A 15,390-nucleotide genomic window follows, 5' to 3' on the forward strand; every position below is an offset into this window, starting at 1 on the left:
CAGCACCGCAAGTGCGCACGCTCACCTTTGAAAGAAAGACGTGCGCAGAGCGTGACACAGTTCTCTCACAGCTGGCAAGCTGCGCGGCACCAACTGAGGTGGTCAACTTGAGTATTCGACATATGAAAAAGCGTCGACGCCGTGCCCACGACTGCGTCGTGCAGTGCACCAGTATTCCAAACATCGGCATCCAGACACTCCCAGAGAAAATAAGGTTCCCAAAAATGATTGTTTGACCGTCGTCCGACGCCATTACCTCCGTCTAAACACGGAACAAGGGCGAAAATAAATCGTTCGCGCTCCAGACCACGCTGGCGACGCGGCCGTCCGAGTTAATGGACCAGAGCCGCCGGCAATTACCCAGTTGCCCTTCAAGGCCACAACAGTTAGAGAAAACCCCACGCTCCTCGTGGTCGCTTTGCGATACAAAAACGCAACCCTCTGCCAGAGTCATCAAGCCGACTTCTCCTCCCGGCGTGTCCTCCCAAGCAAAACAGCTGGGGCAACGTCCAAGATGTCTATCTGCGTCCGCGCTCAAATTAACCCTCGCCTTCTTACCCTCAATCGGGCGCTATGTTTTGTCTCCCGAAGGTGCACGCCTCCGGGCCACAGCCACCAGTGAGCTTGCTTCCAGCTCCGGTTGCGTTTGGGCCCGCCGGTTCCTCCGGTGTCAGGTTCCAAGGAGCGATTGCTGCGGGGTTTCAGCGCGGACTAATCTTAACAGTACGCACCAGCAGGGGATTCCCCAGGCCGTTGCGTAGATACGGGAAGTAAGAGTGCAAGCGGCGGTCTGGAAGCACCACACGTAAACGGACCCCGCCTCACGTCACTTCCCCGAACATTAACGCGGTGCTCCGAGTAAACGCAGACTCCATCTCGCACATCCCGTCGTAGACGGAAACACGCAACTTCCTGCTGCTAACAGGGTCACAACTCGGACCCTTATAAAGTGGCGCGGAGAACCCGGAGTCAGCGAGTCGCCTTCGATCCGAGTATTCGTGAAGTCAGCTTCCTCCAATCACGAGTACGCCCCCGACGCACTTGGGACTTTCATCTCGCCGCAGCAGAATGACGAAGAGTGTTCTTTGTGTCTTCCTGGCATTCACCTGCTTCGTGGCCATGTAAGTAATTTTTTTATATATTTATTGTTGTGGAAGCGATGCTTTATACGGCAGAAACGATCAACAAAGATGAATATCGTGTTAGATTTCTTATCCAAACACTGAATTCATTCAAGGTCGATCCTCAATCTGGGGGACAAGAAAAAAAAATAATAATTGTCCAGCGTCCTCGGTCCTCTCCGATAAGCCATTCCCAAGATTGCTTATTACCTTTGTCGGTAGCGGTAGAGCTCTGTCGGGCAACCTCAGTAAAACTAAAGTCTTTGCGGTAATTCCGGACAAGGTCAGCTGCCCGAAAGAACGCACGATGTTTAGAGAACCACCCCTTTCTTTTACCGCATAAAGAAACCCCACCTATAACGGAAGCCGTCGTTACAAAAAAAACATAAAATACCTCAGTTTTCATAACGCGCCGTCAACTCGGGTAAAGATTAGGAAAGAAAAAAAGGAACAGCCATGATTGAGTTGGACCTTCGGGCACGTCTGCAAGAATAGCTACAAACGTGCGCTACAACGAACTTCGCGAATAAAGAAAAGAACCGCCATCAATCTTTTGTAACTAGGCCACAGCCACGACTGTTTTTATTCGAAAGCCCGCCGTCCCTCACACTTAAATCCTAGCCGCTCCCCCTTACCCACCGATGGCCCTCCGTGATATGACAGACTGCGCCGTTTCAAAGCGTCGCCGACACAACGACGACGATGGGAGCAAACGCACAAAGAATGTCAAATTCAACAAGAGACAAAGCAAGAAGGTTCACGGTCCCTTCAACTCGTCCGAACCGTCCGAATGCCCCCTCCCGGGCGAACGAGGACGCTCGGTTCCGGCCACGCCAGTGTCACGCTCCCTCGAGCTCGGAGAAAGCGGCGCGCCGAGGCGTCCAGCGCTGGCCGAGGCTTCGCCGCGTTGCTTTCCTCGGTTTGCCTCAAAGGCACGCGACGTCCGGTCTGGGTGTGCGGTCTCTCACGGCGTGCTAATCGCAGGACCAAGTCGATGCCCGCCTGCCCGGAGTGCGGGGACGTGGAGTGCCCGCTGGAAGACGACTGCCCGCACGGCGTCGTCAGCGACATGTGCGGCTGTTGCGAGATCTGTGCCAGCGTAAGTATAATTGCGGCAACGGTTGATACTCGGTGCGTAGCTTGGCAAAGAACGAATGCTGCGGCACCCTCGAGACAACCAGAGCGCTGGAGCGAAGCACCTGGCAGCTCTCCGCAGGAGTGCACTCCGACGATACGCTGTCACGTGCCTCAGTCCGACGATCTGATTGGCTTGCTGGGGGGACGTAGTTTTTCGTCGTCTGTCAAGTCAGTGACAGATTCGCCCCGAGAGACCGCATGACTGACTCTTCCACTTTCCTACCTTTACATCGCTTACAAGTCCAAGACATGCTGAAACGTCCCCACCTTCTACCATCCCCTCTTTCAGCGCTCACAGAGAAAGGAAAGAATTGTAATTAGGGATGCCGGACCGAATAAGCGGATGACGGCATCGATAGGGAGTTTTAGTAGATCCGATGACTCAGATACTCTCGCCTTTGTGCATGCGTTGTATCGTTCATTTCATTTCATTTATTCAGTACCCGCGGCGCCTTTCAGCATTATAGCGGGAGAAAGGGGGGGGGGGGGGGGGGGGGGGATATACACGAAAAAGAAAACAAATTAACAGGTAATAATCTTCAGAAACATTTTTAAACCTTGCGAGATCAAAAGTATTCCGACACACCTCGCGACATCCAAAGCATCCTTCAGATTTCGCGTCACTCTACGCATTCCATCACCACTTCGAGACATTGAAAACAAATAAACGATACACGAAATTCTATACTTCTGAGTACACCAAGGTCTGCAGCACCTATATATAAAAATAATTACAATCTACGTCGTTAACTTCTGCCTGGGATTTATCGTTTATGCAATCGTATCAATCAAATGAGCCTACCGTTTCTAAAGCAGTATAAAATACATCGTTTAATAAAACTAAGGTTTGTTAAACGTAATTTGTTCCACTGGCACGCTATTTTTTTTTTTTTTTTTTAGGAAAAAAAAAACTCTTAAATGTCGCAGTTTTGCACCTATATTCACGCATTTTATAAATATAACCCACACGCGCGGATAGGTAATATGGGGGAAACAGGTAGGTTTCATGTGAGATGCCAGTCTGGGAGTGAAATATAGTGGAAAAACTTCAAACGAAGCCTTACTCTGCGACCATCCCAGTATATACTCCATTTCAACATTTGTCTTGAGGGCGTTGCACTAAGCTTTCTTTTAAAGATTTTCCTAAAACATACCTAGCCGCTAGGTTTGGAACCTTTTCTAATTTATTATTATCTAGACTAGTTGCTGGGTCCCAACACAGTGCAGGCATATTCCAATACAGGTATGACGTTTGTTTTATATGATAATTCCAACATAACCTGTGGAAAGTTGCGAGTGTTTCGGCGCAAGAAACCAAAGATTTGGAAGCTAGCTCAACGAGGATATGAGGTCGCAACCAAATACTTGTAAATTAATCTAAAACCGTTTTTAAACAAGTGTTGGTGATCGTGATATCGTAACAAGAACTGGCGGTTATCTGTTTTCTAGAAAAAGTCATGCGCACGGTTTTATCTAAGTTCAACTTCATCCGCCATTTTTCGCACCGTGTATTTATAATCTCAAAATTCCTTTGAATAACGAAATTGTCACTATAACATGCTACTTCTCTATATAATATGCAATCGTCTGCGAACATTCTGATGCATGAAATGACGGACTCAATATCATTTACACAAATTAAAAATCACAAAAGTCCTAAAACCGAGCCCTGTGGGACTCTTGACGTTACTTGTGCAATTCTTGATTTACTTCACTTTACTACAGCATATTGGCATCTTTCGTGCAAATATTCGGAAAAAACGACAACAACAACAACAACAACACAGAAGTACAAACAAGCCAGATATATGCCCCAAAAAACATGGAACTTCACCTTCTGTACATCAGGATTACGTGATCTTATTATTGTACACACACATGTGCTTTCCCAGGTTCTCCTCGTTGATCTGCACTTTCTTTCCTGTTAATATGATCCTGAGCTTCGAGAATGCCCTCTCAACGCTAACACTAGACAATGGCAGGCTGAGAAGATGAAGCGCTGCCTGAGCCAAAAATCTGCCAATCAACCAATTGTGACCGCCAAAAGAGAGACGGTGCGACGTTTTGAAGCTCAACACAACATGCAGAGCTTGCATCAAGTCAGTCTTCCTTGCAACGAGTTTGAAAACACACTCGTACATGGCGAAGTCATGGGGCATTTCGGATGTCATGCACGTCCCGATCGATGATGCGCACATTAAACTAAAACGTCGTGATGGCACCCGTGTGTCCCATACATTCGGACACGTTTCGATAGACACTGTCGTTCCACTTTTTCGCCATGGCTCTGCGGTACGACTGGAAGGTCAAAGCGACCTTTTCCGGTTAAAACTGAATTTTAGAAAATGTATTCGACGTACTTTTATAGGTTTTTATCGGTTTAAATTGAAAATGCCGAACCTAAAAACTGACCTTTTTCGGTTAAAACCGAATTTCTGAAAATGAATTCGGCGAACTTTTATCGGTTTAAACCGAAAACTCGGAACCCTAATCATAACACAATCAATTATGAGAAGTCATAGGTCTCACTCCTCAGTGTGGTGCCATCGGACCACTTTGCCACACGGTGCATCCTTCTTTCCTATGCTCTGGAACACGTGGAGGAGTATCTCACGGGTCGAGCTCTTAGATTTGACCGGTAGCACGCCGCCATTTTCCATCGGTACATGTGTTTTTGTTCTTCGTGATTATTGCTGTTGAAAATGTCTTTATTGGATGACTATGTTACTATCTGGTATTTGACGTCAAGTCATCTTCGGAAGATGACGTCAAGTATGGCATCAACGCCAATGTCCATGCCGTAATGACAATCTTTAGAGTCCTCGATGCTCTCGGCATCGAGTAGTCGAAAGACTGGCACAATGATATCCTCTCACCAAGGACACCGAGGAATCCACTGTTGTCCTGTACATGACGAGTGAATATGGGACCTGGTCAGACGATTTGAATGGGGTAGTTCGACAAAGCGTCGCTCCAGTCTCGGGAATCCTCTATCGCACGTGCTCCGTTGACGCTGGTGCCATCATCACCTTATTGTCTCGCTCGAAGACATCCCCGGGAGGAAGTGGCGTTGCGCAACTCATCCTGCTACCAATCATTGTGCCTCGGATAATTGGGCGAACCGGCCTTCCTTTCTCGATAGTTTAGCGTCAGCGATAAGGTATACACACGGCGATAAAGCGGCGGCAGGCACATCGTCGATCTTTGATCGATGGGGCGTACGTAGTATGTGCGCCCCATTGCGTTCCAGGCACAGCTGGGTTGACAGGTCACGGCTTGAGTTAGCATAATCTGTTTACGGGTGCTTTACCAATACGATATCGGCAAAACCGGGTCCGGAAGGGGATTGAGCAATTTCCGCTCGCTTCGTGCCAGTGCCGACTTCCGGACGCAACTAGAATATATGCTCCCGCTAGCGGAGCCATTTAGTTACTCTCGCAGCCAAACAAATCGCCCCTCCGAAGTTTCGATCTATCAGTACTTACAGTTCTTGGTGTTAATTAGAAAGCATGGCACAAATCTGACAAAGGAAAAGGTGCCAAGAAAACCCGGCATGAGACAACCCTTCAGCAAAGAAAGAAACACTTTAAACTTGTTTACATAAGACGCCGACGCCAGGGATCACGATTTCCTTGTATTTCCGTTTCCTTCCTGTTTGATATTCCAGTTCAACAAGTCTGAATGCAGCGTAACTTGACAAACGAGGAAAGCTATGGCTGCAGCGAGTCAATCAGTCAGAGCGAGGCGGAGAGCTGTACCGTGCTTTTACGTGCGTGTTCTGCTGCGCCCGGTCGGGATGAGTCGGGATGGGTTTGAGCTGTCGGGACCAGATAGCTTGAACGCAATCGTGCCAGATATAAAAATGTGCACTTCGGAACGCCGTTAATTATCTAGAGAATTTCGAACACACGAAAAATAGTGGGAAGGGTACTGCAAGCTATAATGTAGAAAACTGTGACGCACCTGACGCGCCGCTACGCCAGACATTGTTTGTCATGCATGTAATACAGGGTGCGGCAATACGACCTGGTCCAGTGGCGCTCAGGCCGAGGCGGCACAGAAGCCTTGTGATGGTGTTTCTCATGTATACTGCCAAATACAGAAGTGATGTATGTTCTGTGTATGGCAATACCAGCCTTATCATCACGCATTAAAATACAACTTTTTTTTTTTCTTACGGCATTGTTTAAAACTAGGAGTTGACCTTATCATAGCGAGCAAGACTTCCGACCCCGGCCTCTAAACTCGTCAAACACGAAGTTCGGGCCGAAGAGAGCGAACCGATTGCACTATCACGACGATCACTTCGCGCTTTTGTCGTCGACGTCCAATCGGCGCGCTCCGCGAACTTTTGGCTTCAACTTTGTGTTTGACGGGTTTAGGGCCCCCTAGGGTGCCTTCATGCGCGCTTTGCTTAGGGTGGAGACATTCGGCCATATTGTCCCACACTTTTATTATTCTTTTTTGTTCAGTAGCGCGTGAAAGAGCGTGTCCCTGCACGCGTTTCTGGCGCTGACTGTGCTATGGCGACATTTTGTTTTCGTCGATTTCTTTGTATTTTACCCGTGAGCGCGTGCTGTCGGCATCGGGTACTACAAAGGGTGGCATCACCCTAAACAGAAGGACATTGAGGCACCCTAGGGCCCCCCATCAAAGTTGAAGAGATGCCCCCCCGCGTCAGCCGCTTCTCCGAGCACACCAGTGCAAAGCGGTGAAGCTTGACGCGTGCGGCGCTGCGTGCATTTAATCCCCTTTCATACGCGTTTCATTTTGGCCACCAGGCCGAGGCAGTTTTCACTGCATATATGGCTAGCCGGTAGCTCCTTGCTTGTCTCCTTCACGTCTTATCGCGCCGGGAGCGAAGCCACCCAGCGGAAAAGGCCCGAACACATACTAAAGGCGCAAGTCGCCGGGCAATCACCGAGCTTGATTTGTTTAGAAGGTGCGCTTTGTGCTGTTTCTATGAATATCCCGTTTCCATTTTTTTTTTTTAATTTTTATTTTCATATTTTCGTCAGCGCGACCTACATTCGTAGTCAACCTGTATTGAACTAATTACGGTAGCTGTACGGTCTACATTCGTAGTAGATCTGTATTCAACTACATACGGTAGTCATAATCGCTATCACCCCTCCTCCTCCTCCTCCTCCTCCCCCCCCCCCCTCTCTCTCCGGTCGATAGTCTTCCATCACTACCGCCGCTCCATAAGGGGTCCCGAAACATCGCCGGTTGGGAACCACTGCCTCGGGCAATGAAACGGCGTTGCCGGTCTTCTGCAATCCTTCCGTTTCACTTCCAAGGCCTAGCTGGACACAGACGCGTGCGCATTGACAAAAAGCGTAAACTCGTGGCACGTTCTCTGCGCGCGATAGGATGAGCCGCCGATCGAGCACGCACAGAAAGCCGACTAACGCCGTGACGTCAAGCTTTCGGCACTGGTTGACTGGACCCTCGGCGCGTAACGTTGGCAGTTCTGACTTCAATATAAAATACAAGCCATCACATGAACCTTTTGCGTCTTCAATTCTGCTACAAGATCACTGTACAGCACGCATTCAGACTGGTTGAACTGCAAAAGTGGGCACCCTCTCTGTCTTTAGATGGGCCGTTCACGAGGCTGTTAAAGGCCAGCTGTTATGGTCTAATCTGTTGTCCCTTTTAGGCACGGCATCTATACCGCTACAGTGCACCTTTTCTTACAGGGCCCAGGAGAGGAATGCGGCGGCTACTGGAACCATGGTGGAATCTGCACGGAAGGACTCACCTGTCGTCCCAACTCCATGTTTTCCCAACTGCCCGGCCAGTGTGTATTTCCTACGGACTTGAGCTGATGTTCTAGTCTGTACCTTAATGGCGATCAGTCACCACCGCAAGAAAAACCGGCACCAATTTTATCAAGAAAGGAAAACGTCACATTTCTCTCAGTTACAGCGAGATCAGTTGGCCTACTCATGCAGAAGCCACGTTTGAACCAAGAGTTCTTCAGCAGTCATATTCGTTAGTCTGTTATGTGTAGAATGTATGTCCTACTACATTTTTAACTTATTACGCACACTCTCATCTCAACTGTTCATTATAATTTAACACTTATTTATATGTACATAGTATATGCTGAATATTATGCCTTTCACATTAGATTGAGACACCGTGCCTGATATGTGCAACGTGTGCTATCGCGTGAAGACTGTCTCGATCATGTGAAACCAGCAAGAAAAAATAAAATAATTATGTGCACCATTTGGAACCTATTGCGGTTACATTCATTCAACTGCATGGAACAATACTCATGTTTGCTTTCTTTCCGGGTACTACAAACAATTAAAAACACATGGTCAATACTTCTATAGCATATTTATTAGACTAAAAATAAAATATCAGTTGCAATATATTACACTCTCTAAAATATTTATATATACACACACAAAAGAGAGCACCCGATTTTCAATAGAACTTCCCCATCCTCAGTAGCGAATGCTTTGACAAAAGTAATATGCATACCGTAAAATACCGCGGAAGCACCCACTTAGTTCAAGCGTCCAATCTTTTCCCAAACTTGGGAATCCTGCAGACTATACGTTAAAGGGGCACTGACACACCAAAAATCTATCTTTTTTTTCTATTGTCTAAAACGTAGACAAATATATATATATATATATCGCAAAAAAAATATTTTCCATGCGCGCGCGCGCCTCTTTATTTTCGGCATTTTCCTTGCTTTTGATTGGTGACGTCAAAACTCATGAAATTTAGAAGCTTTGTAGGCGACATTTCTAAAACATTTAATAACGGCAATCGTAAAAGATGTTTTTCTTAACGGAATTGCAAATGCACTACGGCCCTTCTTTTTGAAATAACAAAAATCGGAGTCCGTTGTGATGTCGCCTTCTGGATTTTTATCCTCCCTCGGAAAACATGGCGGCGCTCGTCGCAAGTAGCAGATAGAGTTTCTGTATAGGCTCCCTACGGGACCGTAGGTAGCTATACAGGAACTCTAGTAGCAGAGGGTGATTGGTGAGTCGGGGAATCGGACGAAGTGGCCTTTTATAGGTGCCCGACGACCTCTCAGACTTCGAAAAGGAAATCGTCAAACGGTCAAAACAGTTGGGTTTGGTGTCTGCGTATCGTAGTTTCGGTTGTTCTTCCGCCGGGGCACCGTCGTCTGCTCGAAGCGATAGGCGGCACGGCACTCACGCTGGAAACCGGTTTCCCGGTACGGTAGTTCCCGCGACGCCGGCGCCCTTCTCTCCTCGCTTCGGGTCGCGGAGACACGTTTCGGAGCGGAGGCGCGAAAGAAACTCGACTCTCAAGAGCCCTCAAAATTTGACGTCACTCCACTGGCGCGGATCGCGCGGGAACTTCGAATTCAGCATTTGGAAATTGTTTTACTTCACAAATACTGAATTCCGAAGTTTCGAATTTTGAGGATTATGTCCAGGCATCGCTTTCGATCGTTTCAAACAATAAAAAAAATAAAAAAAGATTTTGATGTGTCAATTTACCGGACAAGTGCCCATGTCTAGATTAACCCAGTTTTCAGTGAAAGTGGGGTGGGCACTCCCCGGTAGTAGTACAAATGGGAGACCTTTGCCCATCAAATTAAGTAGGAGGCTTGTTCAAATAGAAAGCAAACTTTCTAAAAATAAAAATAACTCCTATGTTCCTCAACTAACCACACTTGTCTCTTTCAAAGTAGTAGTTCCCACTTGTACTTATGAAACTGCTCCCAATCCTTCTTCCAGTTCAAAAGGAATATACTCTGGAAATCGTCCTTTGCAATGTTCCACAGGTTTTGCAACATTTTTTTTTCTTCTTGTATCTCTTATCGCCTGGAATCAACAACCTGTCAGCATTAACATAAACTCTGGAAGCAGGAAGTCAGCAGGAGTCAACTCCAGGGAGCAAGGTGCTGTGGAACTGAAAGTTTATTTGCAACTGCATGCAATATCTTACAACACACTATATTTGCTGCGCTCAGAAATGGCAGACCCTACACAGACACCTCCACACTTCTGCCTTCAGAAAATCTGCCTTCAATAATATGGCGTGATTTAGCAACTTGGCGATTAATGCTGAATGCCGCCGCTAAACATCGCCATCATCGTCTGTCTGCTGCATCATCTACTTGCAGCCTACATAAATTCTTTGGTTTCTTTTTGAACAGGCCTCATACTAGTATATCGCATAGTGTCACTTCTAGTAGTGAGCAATACATGTGGCAAACATATTAACTTGTTTAGGGCAAGGGATTAAGCGCTACCTGTCAAAAAGCAGTTTGCAAACATCAAAGCACAGTAAACTCAAAAACATAAATCTAGACAAGGAAAAAACAGGGCAAGATAAAGGTAACCTTAAACCAATTTCTTTGTTCCCAGGAATGGTTGTTATACTCATGGTCAATAGCCACAGACATATATTCCTCTCTGGATTAAACCTTCACTAAGCTCATACATTCCAACAGCAGAAAGTCACTGGTCTAAGATATTCAGAACCCACTCCGGCTCTATTTATAGTAAACGGGGCTCCAAAGAGAAGACTGGACATTGACAATACTGTAAACAACCGAAATTTTGCGAGGACTTGTGTTTCACATATTTTTACGACTAGAAAAATACTGAAAATTTAATTTCTTGAATGTACCAGTCCGTGCTAACGGGTACATAGCACATCATTCCAAATCCCAATATTTTGTGGCCGCAAAATATTCCCAAAACCCACTCCACAAGATCTGTGAAATACCGAGCCTGTGAAAATCAAGTCGTTTACAACATACTAAAGGCAATCGATTGAATGTGAAATGGCTGGCAATCATTAGGCATGCACAGAATAAAAAAAAATAAAAAAAAATTAGTCAAGACTTTACCTTTATCATTTTTTTGTAAACATTCTAAAAAAAAAGAAAAAAAAAAACATACCCTTCTGAATTAAGAAAAAAAAATATATAATTGTTTTACACATAAAATATTACTTTCTATAACTGCATTTCAACTGCAAATTATTTTGATTTTGATGCACACATTGCAATAAAAGTTTAATTACAAGAAAACTCAAACAAATTACAGAGCAATGGCCCCAAAGTGTGTCGCATGACATGACCCACGAGAAAACAATTGAACTTAACGTTCTACTATAACATTTACTATGTCATATATCATATAAATCTGTGACATATTTGATTCACATTCAAAGTTTTAGATGTCCCTGACTGAGATTCATTAGCACCACTAGCAACTTCCAACTTGATCATCCAGAGCTACAAATACTTATGAGAAACATACACCACAACCACCAGGACCCTCAGATACTATGCAGCATCACTAAGAATTTAAAAAAAAAAAAAAAATGCTTAAGTTGATATTAGTTATGTGTTAAGAGTTGGCTACATTGTTAAGAAAGGAGTCCAATAGCAGGATAAAAATATAGACAAGAGGGCTTAGGGGCCACTATTTTAAAGTAGAACATATGTGCTTGCAAAGGCAAAGCACATACTTTAAAGGGATACTACAACGAAATTTCGGCGCTCATTTTTTGGTCTATATGTGTTCAAAAGAGCAGTATCACATGGAACATACCAATATCTTCTTAAAAAAGTCTCGAAAAAGAATTTTAAAACGAATTAAACGATTAGCAAAGAGCACCTGGTGGATGTTGCTAACGCCTCGTTTGTAATGCTCGTCTAGGAACCTTGACAGCTAGTGACGGAGGTTGTCTCGTCTCCGGCCACGACGAGAGAAGGGGGAAAGGAGGAACTCCCCTCTTCCCGAGAATCCCTTTTGTGTGTCGCAGAAGTCGCTACTGTCCCCCTAGAAGATTAACCTGTCACTCAAAATTCGTACAAAAGCAGCCGCTTCGGTGGCTGGAACGACTAGGCCATCCTCTCGACGTCAGCCTCGCCGTAGCTTTGCTCGTCTTGAGACGACCTACGTCATGATTGCGTTGGATGTCACGTGCTCTAAGCTGGGCCTTCTCTGAGCGCTTGCCAGAGTGGGCCGTTTATAAAGAAAAATACAGCCACCAGGATCAAAATACAAACGTGCGATTGTCATTTACGGATATTGTGGATCATATTCAACCTATTTTTGAACACGTCGGGAATATTTCAAATTTCGTTGAAGTATCCCTTTAATACTATATAAACATGCCCTCATAATTTCTATAAACCCAGAACCCAGTAAATATACTCATCTTTGGGAGTTTGTTTTGTAAATGGCATCTAGATTTTGCACAACCTTAAAGCTATGCCTTTGATTTCCAACCAAACCAAACCAAGGCTACATAAGTTATAGCTTGCTGAGGACATTGTCTACAAATTTTGGCAGATCAGGAAAACCACCTTCAAAAGCATGCTGGAGCACCTCTTCTATGTGGGTGACAAGATGGAATGTCAGGTCATCCTGTGTAGTAGGACAAAAAAATCAACATGTAATACCAATGTTGGAGGTTACACTCATTCAAAACACACCCACCCACCTAATTTTTTTCTTATCCCTACGCTAAGACAGTTTTCATATCCATGGAAATTAGTTCATAGCCTACTATATTCCTTCTCACTAAAACCGTGCAGTACATTCAAAGCTACAGGGGAGAGAGCATCCCAGCCTTTCTCTCCTGTTCCTCCTTTCCCTCCTCTTGAACAGGTTGGGATATGCTCTCTTCCCTGTAGCTTTGGCTGTACTGCACGGTTTTAGTGAGACGGAGTATACACTGAAACCCGTTTAGAACGAACCTACAAATAGCGAATTATTGTCAATATCGAACTTACGAAAAATTGATATAAAAATACATGTAAAAAGTACTTTCCATAACGAACAACATATTGGCTATATCTAACGTTTTTCTCCCGGGAAGGCTTCCAAAAACGCGCAAGCAATCGTCTTCTAGCCCTGTCCCTCCCTCCCCCCCCACACACACACAAAAGAAAGAAATAGGAAAGAAATAAAATTAAAAAAAGCTCAAGCCGTGAACAAAATTGACAAAGAGAAGCAATTCAGAAGGGGAAAAAGCTAAAAAAACACTCTGCACGCAGGCACAGAAAACAAAAAAAAAAATCTTCATCCCAAAGCAATTGCCCTCGAGGAGAAGTGATTCAAAAGGGAAGATAAGCTAAAAGAACAAACTCTGCACGAATGCAAAAAAAAAAACAAAAAAACAAGAACCTTTCTAGCGCAATTGCTACAAGGTGGAAGCGAAGAGATGAGAAAGAAAGAGAAGCTCTCACCTTACAACAAACACATCGTGGAAGTTCGTTGTAAATGGTTTTTGCTATATCGAACTACTTACTATATCGAACTGATAGTAGCGTTTCCTGCTGTTCGTTATAAACGGGTTTGACTGTAGTACTCAGCCTCTGACATCAGTATCACATGGTAGACTAAATAACTAACATACCAGCTTGGGACAGAGATCGTATAAATGGTACCAAATACCTCAAAGACCACAAAAGCAAACAAGCCCTGATTTAACCTTTTAGATTTTAAAACATGTCAGTTTTCATACAAAAAAAATATATATATAACACAGCTAGTAACTGATTTTCTCAATGAAACCCACAGAAAGATCAAAGTATGAGTCCTGAAAAACTAATTTTGATGTTTCATCAGTGCAAGTAAACAGCCTAGGTCAGGGGTCTCAAACTCATTTGAGTGTGGGGGCAGATAGCACCCCCCCCCTCCAACCCTGAAATGTTGAGGGCCAACATAGGGAGGGAGAGGGAGGAAGTTAATATATTTAGGACAAAAAAAAACAAAAACAAAACAGTGATGGTGTTCCATGTTCAAAAGCAGCCAAGTTTTTCAGCTACACCCAGAGATTTCCCCCCCCCCCCCCCCCCCCCAAAAAAAAAAAGGAATCTTGCACTGTTTGCTTTACATAAAATCATTGTATTGCCATAGAAGTTCCTTGCTTTGATTTGTTCATGGAACTACTTTGGGTTTGTACCTAGTGTGATTACAAGATTTAAAATACCACTATCCCGCCAACACACTGGAATGTTTCAAAAGAACTAGAAACCAAACACACAATCGTTGCTCTGTCGCTCAATTCACTCGGGAATTATCCGAGTTCAATATGGCTCGAAAAAAAATATTTTCATGCGGTAGTTTTTGCTTTCCTGACGTTTTACGGCAGAATTCTAAGGAAATGCTCGTGTCTTAAAGGTATGCAAGACGAAGCAATCCTCTATCTAAAAGAAAGCAGGTTGGTAGTGTCAAATATGTTAAAACGTCATAAGACCAGAGCTACGTTTCCAGTGGAAATGAATGGATGACAAGAGGTCGTTATTTATGCCGCATGCTGCGCTCGAGGCAGGAACGGGAGCTCGCTGCCACAGAATACCTGCGGGTTACGTCCCAGAGAGTCGCAGGCCACGTGTTTGAGATCCCTGTCTTAAGTAATCAGCCCCATGATATACTTTTGAAGTGGGAACTCAAAAGTGGAAAAGTACTTTTTAAATGCTTTACTGCAGCCTACCACAGATGACTGCCACCAAATGGACCTTTTTCGAGCAACGAGCGCCACAAGGCGGTTTGTCCGCGAACTACAAATGAAGGGCAGCCCAACAGGACTCCGCTCGTCAAAACGCGTCGACATTGTTCCTTTTTATGCCCCATGATACCGATACCCAGAAAAAGAATCGTCAAAAAAGACGAACTACGCGGAAAGATGAGCACTGACAATGTTGGTCGTGCGGGATGGTGCCCTGCGAAAATAGAGACAAATGGAAGCAAGGCCGGGGGAGAGGGTGTGCGCATGCGCAGAAGCTTACTGGAAAAAGGTCCGTTGGCATGCAAGCCAACAGCTTAGTGGCATGCTAGCCAGCAGGTTAAACAGTTGCCACCCAAGTTTTCCAAAAACTCCCGTGGTTGCAGATGTCAAGCAACACCTTCCTGTCTAGCAGCTTCAATAAACCCTTCTCAAAAACCCCTGAAGCTCATTCAAGGTGCACAAACAATGTACATTCAGCATCATTCTGTCAATCCAGCATTTTCAATGCAACACATTATACAGTCTTGCTATGGGATGATCATGAAGCGAGCTGCAAGATGTGCATTATAACAATTTTTCAGATCACCTGGGTCTTCCATAACATCAGAGTTTTAGAAACTAAGTCTTCTGTGGAATGAATCCTGTCAGACCA

The 15,390-nt window shown here is 45.0% G+C and overlaps 2 protein-coding genes across 3 annotated transcripts in view; one reads left to right on the forward strand and one right to left on the reverse strand.

The window, feature by feature from the left end:
• The first annotated feature begins 870 nt into the window (after positions 1-870).
• Positions 871-8,495, forward strand: LOC115331152 (venom protein 59.1). Its single transcript, XM_029993215.4, has 3 exons — positions 871-1,121; positions 2,106-2,220; positions 7,961-8,495. The coding sequence occupies exons 1-3, from the start codon at positions 1,069-1,071 to the stop codon at positions 8,087-8,089; spliced, it is 297 nt and encodes a 98-aa protein (XP_029849075.1). The 5' UTR covers positions 871-1,068; the 3' UTR covers positions 8,090-8,495.
• Positions 8,496-8,590: 95 nt separating this feature from the next.
• LOC8030871 (lon protease homolog 2, peroxisomal) overlaps positions 8,591-15,390 on the reverse strand; it is a 46,526-nt gene continuing 39,726 nt past the window's right edge. For both annotated transcript variants that reach the window (XM_029993213.3, XM_029993214.4), the window contains exon 18: positions 8,591-12,649. In XM_029993213.3, the coding sequence (XP_029849073.2) occupies positions 12,536-12,649 (114 nt within the window). In that variant the 3' untranslated portion in view covers positions 8,591-12,535. The remainder of the gene's footprint in view (positions 12,650-15,390) is intronic.

This window comes from Ixodes scapularis, unplaced genomic scaffold, assembly GCF_016920785.2.
Source record: "Ixodes scapularis isolate PalLabHiFi unplaced genomic scaffold, ASM1692078v2 PGA_scaffold9__187_contigs__length_104089568, whole genome shotgun sequence".
Taxonomy (NCBI): Eukaryota; Metazoa; Arthropoda; class Arachnida; order Ixodida; family Ixodidae; genus Ixodes; species Ixodes scapularis.